The sequence below is a fragment of the Sinocyclocheilus anshuiensis genome, unplaced genomic scaffold (genome assembly GCF_001515605.1).
Source record: "Sinocyclocheilus anshuiensis isolate Anshui unplaced genomic scaffold, SAMN03320099.WGS_v1.1 scaffold63, whole genome shotgun sequence".
In the NCBI taxonomy this organism is placed as follows: domain Eukaryota; kingdom Metazoa; phylum Chordata; class Actinopteri; order Cypriniformes; family Cyprinidae; genus Sinocyclocheilus; species Sinocyclocheilus anshuiensis.
Window position 1 is genome coordinate 2,168,428 of NW_015552625.1, and position 14,444 is coordinate 2,182,871.

Sequence of the window (14,444 nt, forward strand, 5' to 3'; positions counted from 1 at the left end):
TTAAGATCTCAAGCGGCGAGGCTTTGAGTATGTGACGGACTGAGAACGTGCAATACGTGCCTCTTAGGTGAATCCCCTTTTTCTTTCACTCAAAGTGGAAGAGAATGAGGAAGAAGGAAGACTGAAAAGGACTGAGCGGATAAAATGGAAGAAGGAGGTGGGATCTGAGGGGAAGAAGCAAGAAGGAGAGCCAGAGGAGGGGGCGGCTGTCAGCTGTGCTCTGCCTCACAAGCCTGCCCATAAAGCTCAGCCAATAGGAGCAGAGTGAGGGGGCAGGGCTTTAGCTGTTCCCCATCCTAGCCTCTGCTGCATCTCTTGCAAGCGCATTATATGCAGCTTCACTTCCTAGGCCGAGGAGAGTCAGACATTGGCGTAACGCTGGGAGGGAACACCCCTACGTGCCGGCTTCTCGTTTTACACTTAACCCACGTTGCTTCTGGGCTCAAATTGTTTTGTCTGCCTCACTGGAAAGGATCGTAAGACTTGTCCTTCTCTCTTCTGTTGCTTTTTCACCAAAGAGGTGAAGCAGGATGATAGCGGCACAGCTTCTGGCCTACTACTTCACTGAACTGAAGGATGACCAGGTCAAAAAGGTGAGTTTCATCATTTGTCCTTAACAAGTGCTGCTCAAAACCCTCGTGAGCATTTGCAAGCTTTTCCAGACGCGTGACAATGGGTGACACGGGCCTGCGTTTTACAGCAGAGAGTCGTGAGACGCGCCTCATCTCACGTGCCCCCATCTGCAGCTTCTACGTCACACAATGTGCGACGGCGAGGATGAGAGGACGAGGTATACCCTTGCAAATGACGACACAACGCCGTCGCCATAGGTTGTCGGGTTCATGCTGCAATGTCCTTGAAAGCAGGATGTGGGGCGTAATGGAGCGGCCATGAGGAGAGGAACGATTTTTTTGTGTGTGTGTCTCTGTGTGAACGTGCTTATTAGAGAGAACGTCTGAGTGGGGGAAGGTGGTCGTGAGCATCAACCCCCTCCCCCGTAGGAAGAGTGTCGGGTTGCAACAGCTGACTAACTGCCTTTGACAGTTTTGACATTGTTTGAATGCAATGTGGAGGGAGGGAAAGGTGTAAACAGAGCAGGCCTGCGTGTATGCACATGCCTGTGTGTCTCACTTTGAGGATATGCACTCTTTATATTTTAACTCTGTTAGTAAAAAAAAAAAAAAAAAAAGAAACTTGATTTTAAAAATACCATTTTAAATGTGATTATTAAATAATTCTACCTTAACTGAATTACTGAGAAATATTTGAGAAATACTCTAATATTAGCACACAGATTTAATATTAATGCATAGGTGGTTTATATATTTATTTCTATGATTAATTTTTCCTAAACGATTAAAAAATCTGATTATTATTTATGAATATGATTAGATACTAATATAATACATTTCCCCATTTTAATAATCTGTAATAAAAAAATACAACAACTAAATTCTGCCATCCTTATTACGTTATATTGTGCTGAATTCTTATATAGTACTATTTTGAAAATATTTGCACAAAATTAATTAACCAGATATTCTTTTTGCCTCAAACTTTTGAAATGTAGAGTTTCATATGTGGCACTTTCTCAGGCAGTGTGAGTCGAGAAGTCATCATGGTTTGGATACAAGTCAGATACTTTATAGGCCTCATTATTAATTTTCACAACAGTGTTATTTTAGTATTTTTAATACACTTTTATAGAATTTAGTAATATTTTTAATTAGCTTTTATTTTAATACTTTCATTTTAGTCTTTTTTTATATATTAGTTATTAAACTTATTTCAGTTAACAGCCAAGACAACATTTCTATTTTTGTTCGCTTTTTAAGTTTGTAAGTATTTTAAGTATTTCATGAAATATGTAATTATTTTATTTCAGTTTTATTTCAATCTACTATTTTTAATAGTTTTAGTTAACAGTAACAACACTGTTCCACAGAAGCACATTAACACTTCAGAGTAAGAAGCAACAGTTGTATTGTGTAACATGGTTACTATAACTACATGTAAGGCATGACAGACTGAAATGAAACCCATCCTGGTTGATTCAGTTGTGCACCTGCTACTCTCTCCTGATAAGAGTTTTATGACCCATAGATGCCATACATATAATTTGATTATAAAAGTTTGTTGATAATGTGACAGGAAGTTGGTGAATAAGCGATTAAACAGTGGTGAAGCATAAGCGTATATGACATAGCCTTTGCAAACAAATCACACAGACAGAAGAACATGTGAGTGCTCTTAGCACATTTAAAGATAAAGCCACCATTCTCTTCTTCACCCTCAGTTAGACGGTCCTGGCAGCTTTATCACTGCTCTCATGTTTTTACGAGGAAGTTGGATGTTACTCATGCCGGTTACGCAATGACCCATTTTACACACTGTCCTTGTGTTTTTTTAACAAAACAAATTCAACAGCTTGAAAGATATTGTAGTAATCTTCATGCAGAAATGTCATCATGTAAATAGAGATTTTACTGGCATATACGGTTTCTTACATGTGATTTTTGTAAAAAGTAATGCATTTATCAAAATTAACATTTGCCTATGATTTGGAAGACTATACTATGTATCTGACTGAAAAATAATTTCGAACAAATTACAATTAATAAATAAATATAAACTCACAAATATAATAAATGTATAATAAATAACATAATATATAATATAGTAAATATATTGTCTTCCAGAATACTAGTTATTAATCTGTATATTGCATATTTAAAAGCAACAAGTGAATCACCAAATACAGAATGTAAAGAACAACGCTTTGCATATTAATGTAAACAATTTTGTTCATCAGTGGCATCATACACAGATTTTAGCCTAAATCTCTCATGTGCTCACACTACAGTTAAAGGCTCAATCATGAGTCAGCATATGCAAGAGCAGGTGCTTATGTTTCCAGTATTAATTCACTTTTGTTGCAGTGAAACATCTTCCACTAGCCATTTTCCTGATGAATATCGTCTTATGTTTATAAACGGCATTGCCCATATTTCTGGTATGTCTGCATCTAGGCAACAGGCCATATATTTCAAGGACACACTGACCTAACAACTGACAGGCAATGACTTGACTGCATTCAACATGATCATCAATATTGATTACTAACAAACACCTGGGTGCTTTAGAAAATGTGGGGGCAAAGGGCACAATGTAATTTGTTTATTTTGTGTCCATTTGTGTAGATTGACAAATACTTGTACGCCATGCGGTTCTCTGACGAGACGCTGCGCGACATCATGGCCCGCTTCCGAAGGGAAATGGAGAACGGATTGGGACGAGACATTAATCCGACAGCTACCGTCAAGATGTTGCCCACCTTCGTAAGGTCCATTCCTGATGGATCAGGTGAGCTTATCATTTATAAGGCCATAAATCGTAAATAAATGCCTTAAAAGACTTTTATCTGACAACAGAATCCTTAAGTAGCTGAGAAAGGATGCCGTGTATGGAAATAAAAATCAGCCGGGCTTTCCTCATAAATTAGTGTCAAGCAAACTGTGGAGTCAGCAGTTCTGTCCATCAGGGCAAAACAGTCTTGAAAAGAAATGTCAGCTTTCTTCATTGTACTTCTTTTAAATGCTTTGACAAAAGAAAGAACAATAAGTTTGACCAAAATGTTGTTTTTTGATTTGAAGAGGTCAGATGCTTACAATTGAATTAACGCTTTAAATAAATGCCCTCAAAGATACCTGAACCTTAGAAGGTATTCATTAAAAATCTGTTTGCAAGTTGTGAAGAAAACTAGTTTAACCTGTATTGCTGCAAGTGTAGACTTCCTATAGCACAATAGTGCTGGCAATCTGTTGGATTTTCATTTTAACCATTTGTTTATTCCATTTTTAAGAAGAATATTAAGTACTGCATGCCACAGTTTAATCAATTGCAAGAATATGCATCAAGGCTAAGTAATGGTTACATCTGAAACATTCTAAAGTCACATTCTGGTTAGATTATTTTAAATAGCTTTTGAATTAATAACATTTGCCTGCCTCCAAATGTATTTACTATGCAAATTTACCATAGTATTGAATGGGGTGAATCTACTACTGTGTGCTCACAATATTGAACCGATTTCCCCCGTGCCATAACACATTGAGAGCTGCATTGAAATGTGCTCCTGCCTTTGTACATGCCCTGCAGCATCCAACCAAATCCACTGGGTTACATCATGGATTATATGAGCTGTAATCCCAGTCAGATTGGCATGTGAAAGTTGACTTCAGTGCAATTTGTTAGCATTCGTACTACAATGTGTTCTGAAAGGCAGTTTCATTCTAGTTAATGATGGCAGATTTATTGCTCATGTAGCAGCAAAGTAATTCAAAACAATTAGAACAACATGGACAAATCCGATTTAATGTTACCTGCATTTAAAACAAATGAATCTGATTTCATGTGGTTTGGTGTGATTTTAGATGTTATATAACAGATCATCTGAGATACAGAGTATAGTTTCAATTTTGCCAGGTCTCTTTTTGTGTGACTTGCACTTAACTTTACCCTTTATATTCATACTCATCTATCATTTAAATGATAAAAGTTTTCCTGGAATGGTTTTAATATGTTGTTAAACGACCTATTAAATTTGGTGTTCAGATCAGTTCAGTCATTAAAAAAATACATTTAGGTTGTTGAAACGGTTTTGTTATGTATCCTTTTCATACGAATAACATTTTACTATAATAACCTGCAACTACTGTTAACTGACCTTTCCAGTTGATGCTGAGTTTACAGTATTCAAAATCTTCACACTCTCAGACACCTCATTTCCAACCTAGAAACAGAAGACAGTAAGAAAAAAGAAAGGCATTTGATTTTCAGTGTTGCTTGGCAACAAGCACTGCACATAATATCGACAATCTAGACACGTCGAGGAGCCTCGAGAACCAAAAAGACGGTTACAGAGAGCATTTTTGACCTAACGCAAACATCTCTTGGCATTATTCTTTATTCAATTATTCATTATTCTGTTTAATCTATGGCATAAACACACTTGTTAATCACCATTTTACTGCAAACATTTTCTGAAGAATCTGTAAGAATTCATGTTGTCTCGCTGTGAGAGTGCTGCCTGGGGTGATTTGTCTCTGTCTTTGGCCAGCTCACTAAAAAAAGCATTCCTGATTAAGCCCCCTTGGTCACAACCAAAATAAATGTTGATGCCGTCTCACCATTAAAAGAATGGTACACTATACCCAGTCAAGTTTCTGGTGTGTTGTCATAAAGATAACAGCGACAGTGTGGTACCTAGGTAGCTTAATAAAGCAACTTCCAGAAGGGGAATGTTCTAACTAGTTTAATGTTACATGCTTTTAAGTATCAGTAAAGGGAAAGTTCACCTAAAAATGTCAATTCTGTCATCATTTACACATCCTCATGTCGTTTTGGCTGAACTATGTCTTTAAGTTAACTTGTGAACTCTTGATAGTAGAAGAATACTTGTAATATTGATGATTTCTTTAATTCACTTACAGAGAAGGGAGATTTCATTGCCCTTGATCTGGGCGGCTCTAATTTCCGTATTCTGCGGGTGAAAGTGTCTCATGAGAAGAAACAGACAGTGCAGATGGAAAGTCAGATATATGAGACTCCAGAGGACATCATCCACGGCAGCGGATCACGGGTACATGACCAGTTCTTCATCTACCTGAAATCATAAACAACCAATTTTTGTTGAATATATGTGTAAAATTAAGTATATTAATTAATATTGAACAATGTCATCTGAAGATTGTCTTTAATATCACATAGTCTATTGTACATTAGATGGTTTAAATACCAAGTTCTGTTATGAAACTCTAGATGGCGCAGGCTGATGGGTCCTTGTAGCAAACTGATGATATTCACAGCATTAAACTACTTGGTACAAGTTGATTTGTTCATGTTGCATACGCAGCCAATGAGCATGCTGCTTTACATTTAAATGACTGTTTAGCATTCACTAGCGCAGTTCGCAGCAAGCTTTCAAAATTCCTCTGAAACCAGTGGCGTGCAAAGGAGGGGGGCGGGGGTTTCGAGCCCCTGCCCCTTTAATCGCGGACTCTAAAGTACTCTTATATGTGCCCCCCCACCCCAGAGACTGCACGCCACTGTCTGAAACCCTCCACCTTCCCTAGCTCCACCTGTACAGATCTAGATCTACTATGGGTTATTATATATGCTATTGTGAGCATTTAAGACAGCAATATATGTCTTACATAAATATTTACAGCACTGTATCAGCAGTATTGCAGATACAGCAGTGCTATATTGGCAGCATTAAGTTCCTGTACTTGCTTTGCGACAATTCAGCGGCAGCAGCATAGCAGATCTATTCCACCAAATCCAAATACATTAACATTTTCATATCCATTACGCTATGCTAAAATCTTCTGAGATTTGTCATGATATAAATGGTGTTCTGATCTTTTGTCTAAGCCAACCTTTTGTCTGCAATCTTAATTGTCTTCATCTTGTACATACTCATTATTTCTTGCAGTTGTTTGACCATGTTGCAGAATGTCTTGGAGACTTCATGGAGAAACAAAAAATTAAAGACAAGAAGCTTCCCATGGGTTTCACGTTCTCATTCCCTTGTGCACACTCCAAACTGGATGAGGTAACAGAACAATAAATTCGATGTGGTTTGCCAAGAAATTATGACATTTACATTTCATATATTTCTACTACTATGTGTCACAGATCCAGTTTACACAACTGAGGTTTACATTTTTTTACTGAATCCTGCCTAAAACTTATGACAACATTTTTACTATTGTATTTTTACAGGCCGTTTTGCTAACATGGACAAAACGTTTTAAGGCCAGTGGGGTTGAGGGAATGGATGTAGTAAAGCTTCTAAATAAAGCCATCAAAAAACGTGGGGTGAGTGCAATAAAGTTATCTATTATTTTATGGATGGTATACAGGTGGATAATAATTTTAGACATTTTACTGAAGAATTTAATGGTGTAATAATTCACTTACAGGACTATGATGCAGATATCATGGCTGTTGTCAATGACACTGTGGGAACTATGATGACCTGTGGCTTTGATGACCAGCGCTGTGAAGTCGGCATTATTATAGGTAAAAAAAATATATATATATATACTAATATCGCTCTATTTTATGTATTTTATTAAACTCTTAAATGGACAACAAATGAGTTTAAAATTAGAATTGTAGAGGTGTAATGCCCATGTAAATCATACAAATTCAAATTAAAAGAAATTTGCTCACAGCAGCATTGTAAAATTAACTTACCTCAGTGTACAGATGAATGGTGAATACCACAAATATATTTGATATGCTAAATATGCTGAATCAAAGCTTCTGGATTTTTGAACATCTGCGATGGGCATATGCTGCTGTGATCCCTCAGGTACCGGCACTAATGCATGTTACATGGAGGAGCTCAGACACATTGACATGGTGGAGGGAGATGAAGGCAGGATGTGTATTAATACTGAATGGGGGGCTTTTGGAGACGACGGTACACTGGAGGATATCCGAACTGAGTTTGACAGGGAGATTGATCGTGGGTCCCTCAACCCCGGCAAGCAATTGTAAGTCACAGAACTTTAAAAGCTCTCAAAAATCTCAGCCTATTTTATCATAACTTTTGAAGAGGTAAAGGTGAATGTTGTCTTGTTTTCAGGTTTGAGAAGATGGTCAGTGGGATGTATATGGGTGAGCTGGTGAGGCTGATCCTGGTCAAGATGGCTAAGGAAGGCCTGCTGTTTGAGGGCCGCATTACCCCAGAACTGCTTACAAAAGGAAAATTTGACACCAAGCATGTTTCTGCAATTGAAAAGTGAGTTGTCATTCGTTTTATTATGATTATTATTAATTCAATAATGACCATAAATAAGATTCAATTTAAAAAATAAAATAAATTAATTAAATTAAATTAAAAAAAGTTTAATTCTGTCATTATCAGCATTTTAAGGTATATTAAAACATTCCAAAATACATGTTAATTTGAGTTTTATCTAAGTGTTCAGTTTATAAACAACACATTTTTTCAGAAATGATGATCTAACTTTAATTTTAAAAATGTACTTAATTCTAATTTAAAAAATTGAATCACTGTCACTATAGTGGGCTGAAATTAAAGAAATTGTTCTAAAAAATGTACTCACCCTCAGGCCATCCAAGGTGTAGGTGAGTTTGTTTCTATATCAGAACAGATTTGGAGAAATTACAGCACTTGCTCACCAATGGATCCTCTACAGTGTATGGGTGCCGTCAGAATGCGAGTCCAAACAGCTAATAAAAACATCTCTGTAGTCCACAAGTAATCCACATGAGTCCATCAATCAACAGTCCATCAATTAACGCATTATGTAAAGCTGTTTGTCAGAAACAAATCCACCATTTTTCAATAAATCCATCAGGGTTTTTTTTTACAGATTAATTTGTTTGTTACAAATAGGTAGCATTTCACTTCACAAGACATTGATAGATAGACTGGAGTCGTGTTGTGGGCTATTTTGATGTTATTATCAGCTGTTTGGACTCTCATTCTGATGGCACCCATTCACTGCTTCATTGGTGAGCAAATGATGTAATGCTAAATTTCTCCAAATCTGTTCCAACGAAGAAACAAACTCATCTACATCTTGGATGGCCTGAGGGTAAGTACATTTTCAGCATTTTTGGGGGGTGAGCGGACCTAGGTGAACCATTCCTTTAAAGCCAATAAATGGTCCTTTATGACTCTAAAAATCATGATATTTTAAACCTTACAACAGTACCTCTCTTTTTTTTTTTTAGGAGTAAAGAAGGACTTACCAAAGCCAATGAGATTTTGACACGCTTGGGTGTAGAGCCATCTGAAGACGACTGCATTGCTGTGCAGCATGTTTGCGCTATTGTCTCTTTTCGCTCTGCAAATCTAATTGCTGCCACTCTAGGTGCAATCCTCACACGTCTCAAGGACAATAAGAACAGTCCACGCCTCCGCACCACAGTGGGCATCGATGGTTCCCTGTACAAGATGCACCCACAGTGAGTATTACATTCAGATCATCAAATCAGACTAAAATCAGATGAAAACATGACTTATCAGAAATAGTATGTATGTACACAGCATTTATAGTAAGTCATCACAGAGGGTTTTGGGAAAACATATGCAGGTGCATGTGACACCCTGGGTGAGCGCTGAACCCTCTTGAGGGCTCTTCAGACAAAGGCTTGTTCTTCAGACAAAGGCGAGTTCTATTAATACTCATTTAGTATGTTTCCATAGGAGCAGCTGCGTCTCTATTTGTTGTGACACTCTACTCACAGACCTTATATCTGGACACTAAATTGAACCTTAAAAGCTTACAGAGAGATTAGTTGAGAGAGTTAAGTTGATAATTAAATTGGAATGAATTTCTATGCAATTCATGTCACCTATTTACAACAATTTACGGGCCTCTTTGAATGTAAGAATAGACAGTAAGTCTTTAAATAAACCTAAAGGACATAGCAGTGCTCTGTACTGCGAAGAGATATGACTACAGGACAGTGTGTTGCGCAAGAACGTTGTCCTTCACATAAGCTGGACACACAAAGCCTTAAAACGCTTAACGTCAACTGTTCAAATAACTGTTGACATCTCTTTTTATTACGCGACGCTTTGGAATACTCGATTCCGATAGCTCAGTCTCTGCATTCTAAGTTAAATTCTACGTATTCTAAGTAAACGTTTACACGAAACGCTTTTTCATTGTTTTTCTTGTCAGTGACACTCATTCCGCGCCTGACAGGAGTTCTAAAAACGCGGCATGTAAGTAAAAAATGTTTAATAAATTAAAAGCCATGCACACAGAACGCATTCTTTTCCATTGAAAAAACGTCTTAATGCGTTTAAAAAAGGTAAACTTACGTGAGCGCAACATTTTGGGAACGCCATGCTCAAGACGAGCGCAATGGTCAAACACGTCCATCGAGCGCATGTTTAACGTTACATAGAAAATAACCTAGCAGGATTTAATTTTCCCCATTCCTTTGCATTTTTAAGCGCAAAATGGGTTCTGTGTGAACCGAACTATAAGGTCAAATGGTTAAATGACCGTTAAAGGTTTTTGACAACCAGTATCCCGTTTCACTGTCTATGTAGGCATAGGCAATATCTCAATAGCAAGCGTGATATGTATAGGAACAATTAAATGATGGAGAAATTAATACTGCGTAACTTACATTTTAGATACATTGTCAGTTACTTTGTGTATTTTCGCTCCTCCACACTTGTGTTTCATTCCTGAACGAAACTGTTTCTGAATGAATCGTTTAAATAAATGACTCATTGACTCGCTTCCTGAATGAATAATTCTGAAAGAATCGGTTGAATGAATCATTCCGTTAACCAGTCGCATGTCGCCACCTACAGGCGAAAATGTAACCTACAGAAAGAGTCGTCAAAATTCCACACCAGTAATATACAGACTGACTTTTAAATCCACATCCCCTGTTTCTGCCAGGTATGCCCGCCGGTTGCACAAAACTGTGCGTCGTCTGGTGCCAGAGTCTGATGTTCGCTTCTTGCTCTCTGAAAGTGGAAGTGGCAAAGGGGCTGCAATGGTAACAGCCTGGGCTTCTCGGTTGGCCGATCAGACACGTCAGATTGCCGAGACGCTGGCACAGTTCCGTTTGACCAAAGAACAACTGCTGGAGGTGAAAAAGAGAATGAGAACTGAGATCCAGAATGGATTGAGCAAGAACACCCAAAGCACAGCCACCGTCAAGATGCTGCCCACTTATGTGCGGAGCACCCCAGATGGAACAGGTTAAAGATCTACAGCTACACAGTGTATTTTCCTAAAAATAGGCAAAGAATCCTATATGGTCAATGTTCCCCCAGACATAATCTGCCATTCCTTCACTAAAAATGTAGTATCATAATTGCATTTTGTCTAAAATCTGCCTGCTACTCTGCTATGAGTCAATTAAATTCCCATTATCCCTGTTGAATTGCATCATAGTATAATCCCCGGCAGGTTTACTCAATACAGGCACATGACATTGTTTTGTATCCCTGATAGTGATTTAAGGTGAAGAGTTTTAATACGCAGCTCAGTTAAGAATAGTGCATCCAGATGTGTTTTCACCATCCAACAAATATAAATACTGAGCAAATGGGCTGAGAATTCAAAACCCGTCTAAATTCACAAATAGAGCAATAAAATTAAACAATGGCACAGGAACTTTATGCTGTCTAAAATCCTCTCATTCCTATCCTAAATTATAAATTTGGCATTATTTAATACATTTTTGTATGCTGCGGGATTCATGACTTCTCTGCATTTCTGTATTTTCTGTTTTATATAGAAAATGGTGACTTTTTGGCTCTGGATCTTGGAGGTACAAACTTCAGGGTGCTTTTGGTAAAGATTCGCAGTGGCAAGAAACGAACTGTGGAGATGCATAATAAAATCTACGCCATTCCCATTGAAGTAATGCAAGGAACCGGAGAAGAGGTGTGTGGTCATTGTGACGTATTTGCACCTCATTAAAAGACTAGACTTACACAAAAAGCATCTTTTATTTAGTTGTACACAACCTAAAATATACCGCTAAAAATAGCTTTCTATTCATCAGAGAATCCTGAAAAATGTAAAATGTTAATCTGATAATAATAAATATTTTTTGAGCACTAAACAAGCATATCATAATGATTTCTAAAGGATCTTGTGACACTGAAAACTGGAGTAATGGCTGCATAGAATTCAGCTTTGCATCACAGGAATTTTATTTTTGTTTTTAAATTGGAAAGTATTATTGTGACCCTGGACCACAAAACCAGTCATAAGGGTACATTTTTTGAAATTGAGATTTATACATCACCTGAAAGCTGAATAAATAAGCTTTCCACTGATATATAGTTTGTTAGGATAGGATACTTTTTAGCCGTGAAACAACTATTTGAAAATCTGGAATCTGATGGTGCAAAAAAATCAAAATATTGAGAAAATTGCCTTTAAAGTAGTCCAAATGAAGTCCTTAGCAATGCATATTACTAATCAAAAATGAAGCTTTGAAATATTTACAGTAGGAAATTTCAACACTAACATTTCAACACTAAATGGTTTTAATTGCTGTTCCATACCACCTGCAGCTATTTGATCACATTGTGTACTGCATATCTGACTTCCTGGACTATATGGGGATGAAGAATGCCCGCCTGCCTTTGGGCTTTACCTTTTCCTTCCCCTGCAGACAAACTAGTCTGGATGCGGTGAGCTGCCTGTTTGCGTTTTCAACTTCATTTGCTCATCTGTTGAATGAAATCCTGATGATTTATCATGCTTTGATGAATACAGGGAATGCTGGTAACTTGGACAAAGGGCTTTAAAGCCACAGACTGTGAAGGAGAAGATGTTGTCGGCCTCCTGAGAGAGGCTATCAAGAGGAGAGAGGTGAGTTATGGCATACTGTCAGAAATGTGACAAGATGATACAAGATTTTATAAAGTAATTCATTTTTAAATCTTGATCCTTGTGTGACAAATGTTTTGTATATGCTATATTATGTACAGGAGTTTGATTTGGATGTTGTAGCCATAGTGAATGACACAGTGGGTACAATGATGACCTGCGCATATGAGGAACCCACATGTGAGGTTGGGCTAATTGCAGGTAAATACAATACAATGTATTATAAAATATTATTCAATATATCAAATGTGACAAATAATAAAATTGTACCTCTAAATTGTAAAGAGTCTTAAATACACATTTGAGTTAAGAGAACATGCTAAGATATTCATATGTGTGATTTTAGGAACAGGTAGTAATGCCTGCTACATGGAGGAAATACGAAACATTGAGACAGTCGATGGCGTGGACGGCAGGATGTGTGTGAACATGGAGTGGGGAGCATTTGGAGATAATGGCTGCCTGGATGACATCAGGACTCAGTATGATAATGCTGTGGATGATCTCTCCCTCAATGCCGGCAAACAAAAGTGAGCCGTTTTACCCAGTCAAGTGTGAAGAAAAGAAAAATGTAAAAATAAATTGATGCAAATGTTTTAACGTAAGAAAGCAAGTCTGGAAGAACTGGTCAGATGAGTAACCTACTGTCTGTACCATAATTTAAGAATGTAAATGTAGCATTATGGTGTGCATAAGAGACTTCTTTTAAAATCATTACAAAAATCCTATCAATCCATAACTGTTGAATGATGGTGTGCAGTATTTCATATTTTTTTATAATGTTTTGGCATATTTGAGATCTAAAAATTGAAAGTTTGTTTTTTCACTTTTAGGTATGAGAAGATGTGCAGTGGGATGTACCTGGGTGAGATTGTACGGAACATCCTGACTGACTTGACAAAGCGTGGCTTCCTCTTCAGAGGACAGATCTCTGAGACCCTGAAGACCAGGGGTATCTTTGAAACCAAGTTCCTTTCCCAAATCGAGAGGTACTACTCAAATTACATTGCCATATTTCATCACAAAAACCAGACAGACTGAAATGCCTAAATATTTAAAATTGCTTAATGGTTGTTTCTTCCCTCTAGTGACCGTTTGGCGCTACTGCAGGTCAGGTCCATTCTGCAGCACCTGGGCCTGGACAGCACGTGTGACGACAGTATTATCGTCAAGGAAGTGTGTGGAGCTGTTTCCCGCCGGGCTGCCCAGATCTGTGGAGCAGGAATGGCCGCTGTTGTAGACAAAATCCGAGAAAACCGTGGTCTGGACCATCTGGATATCACCGTTGGGGTGGATGGCACTCTGTATAAGCTCCATCCACAGTAAGTGCATGCAAAATTAATGTATTTATGATTGTATTTATAGCTTCAGTACATATTTCCAAGTGATGGGCGTAAATGTGGTACCTAACTCATGGCTCTCTTTTCAGTTTCTCACGGATAATGCATCAGACTGTGAAGGAGCTAGCCCCCAAATGCAACGTCAACTTCCTGCTCTCAGAAGACGGAAGCGGGAAAGGTGCCGCCTTGATCACCGCCGTTGGGTGCCGCCTCCGCCAGTAAGAACAAAAGAGCTGAACCCTGCATCGAACAAGCTCTCAGCTCCTTCTCTAGCTCTCTCGCAGAGCGTATACATTTCCACTCGCAGCTGTGACTCGGCTGTCATCCACCACGATCCGGCACATCCTTCTGCTCATGCCCAGAGCTGTGATTTGACCCCTTTGCTTTGTATCTCACTCCTACATGTTCCTGTCAGCCTTTCTCTGTGTATGTCTTTGTGTGTTATTAGGGGTTGGTCCATCTGTGTCCACCCAAACTATATAAAGATGTTAAACTGTTGTTAAAGTATTTATGGATGTATATTGGAAAAAGGGAAGAAATGTAAACACATTACAAACATTAAAGTTAAGATATTTGACCAAGTATATGAAGATATTATTTATTTTATTTTTATATTTGATGGTAGACGTGACAGGAAATGGATACCTGGGGGAAGAAGGTGTTTTGTTGCGATTATGCCAAG

General features: G+C 38.0%; 1 protein-coding gene across 1 annotated transcript; it reads left to right on the plus strand.

Moving 5' to 3' along the window:
• Positions 1-311: 311 nt before the first annotated feature.
• hk1 (hexokinase 1) lies at positions 312-14,346 on the plus strand. Its single transcript, XM_016457781.1, has 18 exons — positions 312-593; positions 3,201-3,363; positions 5,493-5,641; positions 6,497-6,616; positions 6,787-6,882; positions 6,987-7,086; positions 7,382-7,565; positions 7,658-7,813; positions 8,776-9,009; positions 10,470-10,774; positions 11,317-11,465; positions 12,104-12,223; positions 12,309-12,404; positions 12,524-12,623; positions 12,769-12,952; positions 13,256-13,411; positions 13,511-13,744; positions 13,852-14,346. The coding sequence occupies exons 1-18, from the start codon at positions 531-533 to the stop codon at positions 13,982-13,984; spliced, it is 2,742 nt and encodes a 913-aa protein (XP_016313267.1). The 5' UTR covers positions 312-530; the 3' UTR covers positions 13,985-14,346.
• The last annotated feature ends 98 nt before the right edge of the window (positions 14,347-14,444 follow it).

What these genes read in the sequence shown, in the direction of transcription:
- hk1 (XM_016457781.1), top strand. Translation starts at nt 531, where the DNA reads ATGATAGCGGCACAGCTTCTGGCCTACTACTTCACTGAACTGAAGGAT. An exon ending in AGGATGACCAGGTCAAAAAG is followed by an intron (nt 594 to 3,200) that starts GTGAGTTTCATC and finishes CCATTTGTGTAG; the next exon opens with ATTGACAAATACTTGTACGC. An exon ending in GTCCATTCCTGATGGATCAG is followed by an intron (nt 3,364 to 5,492) that starts GTGAGCTTATCA and finishes ATTCACTTACAG; the next exon opens with AGAAGGGAGATTTCATTGCC.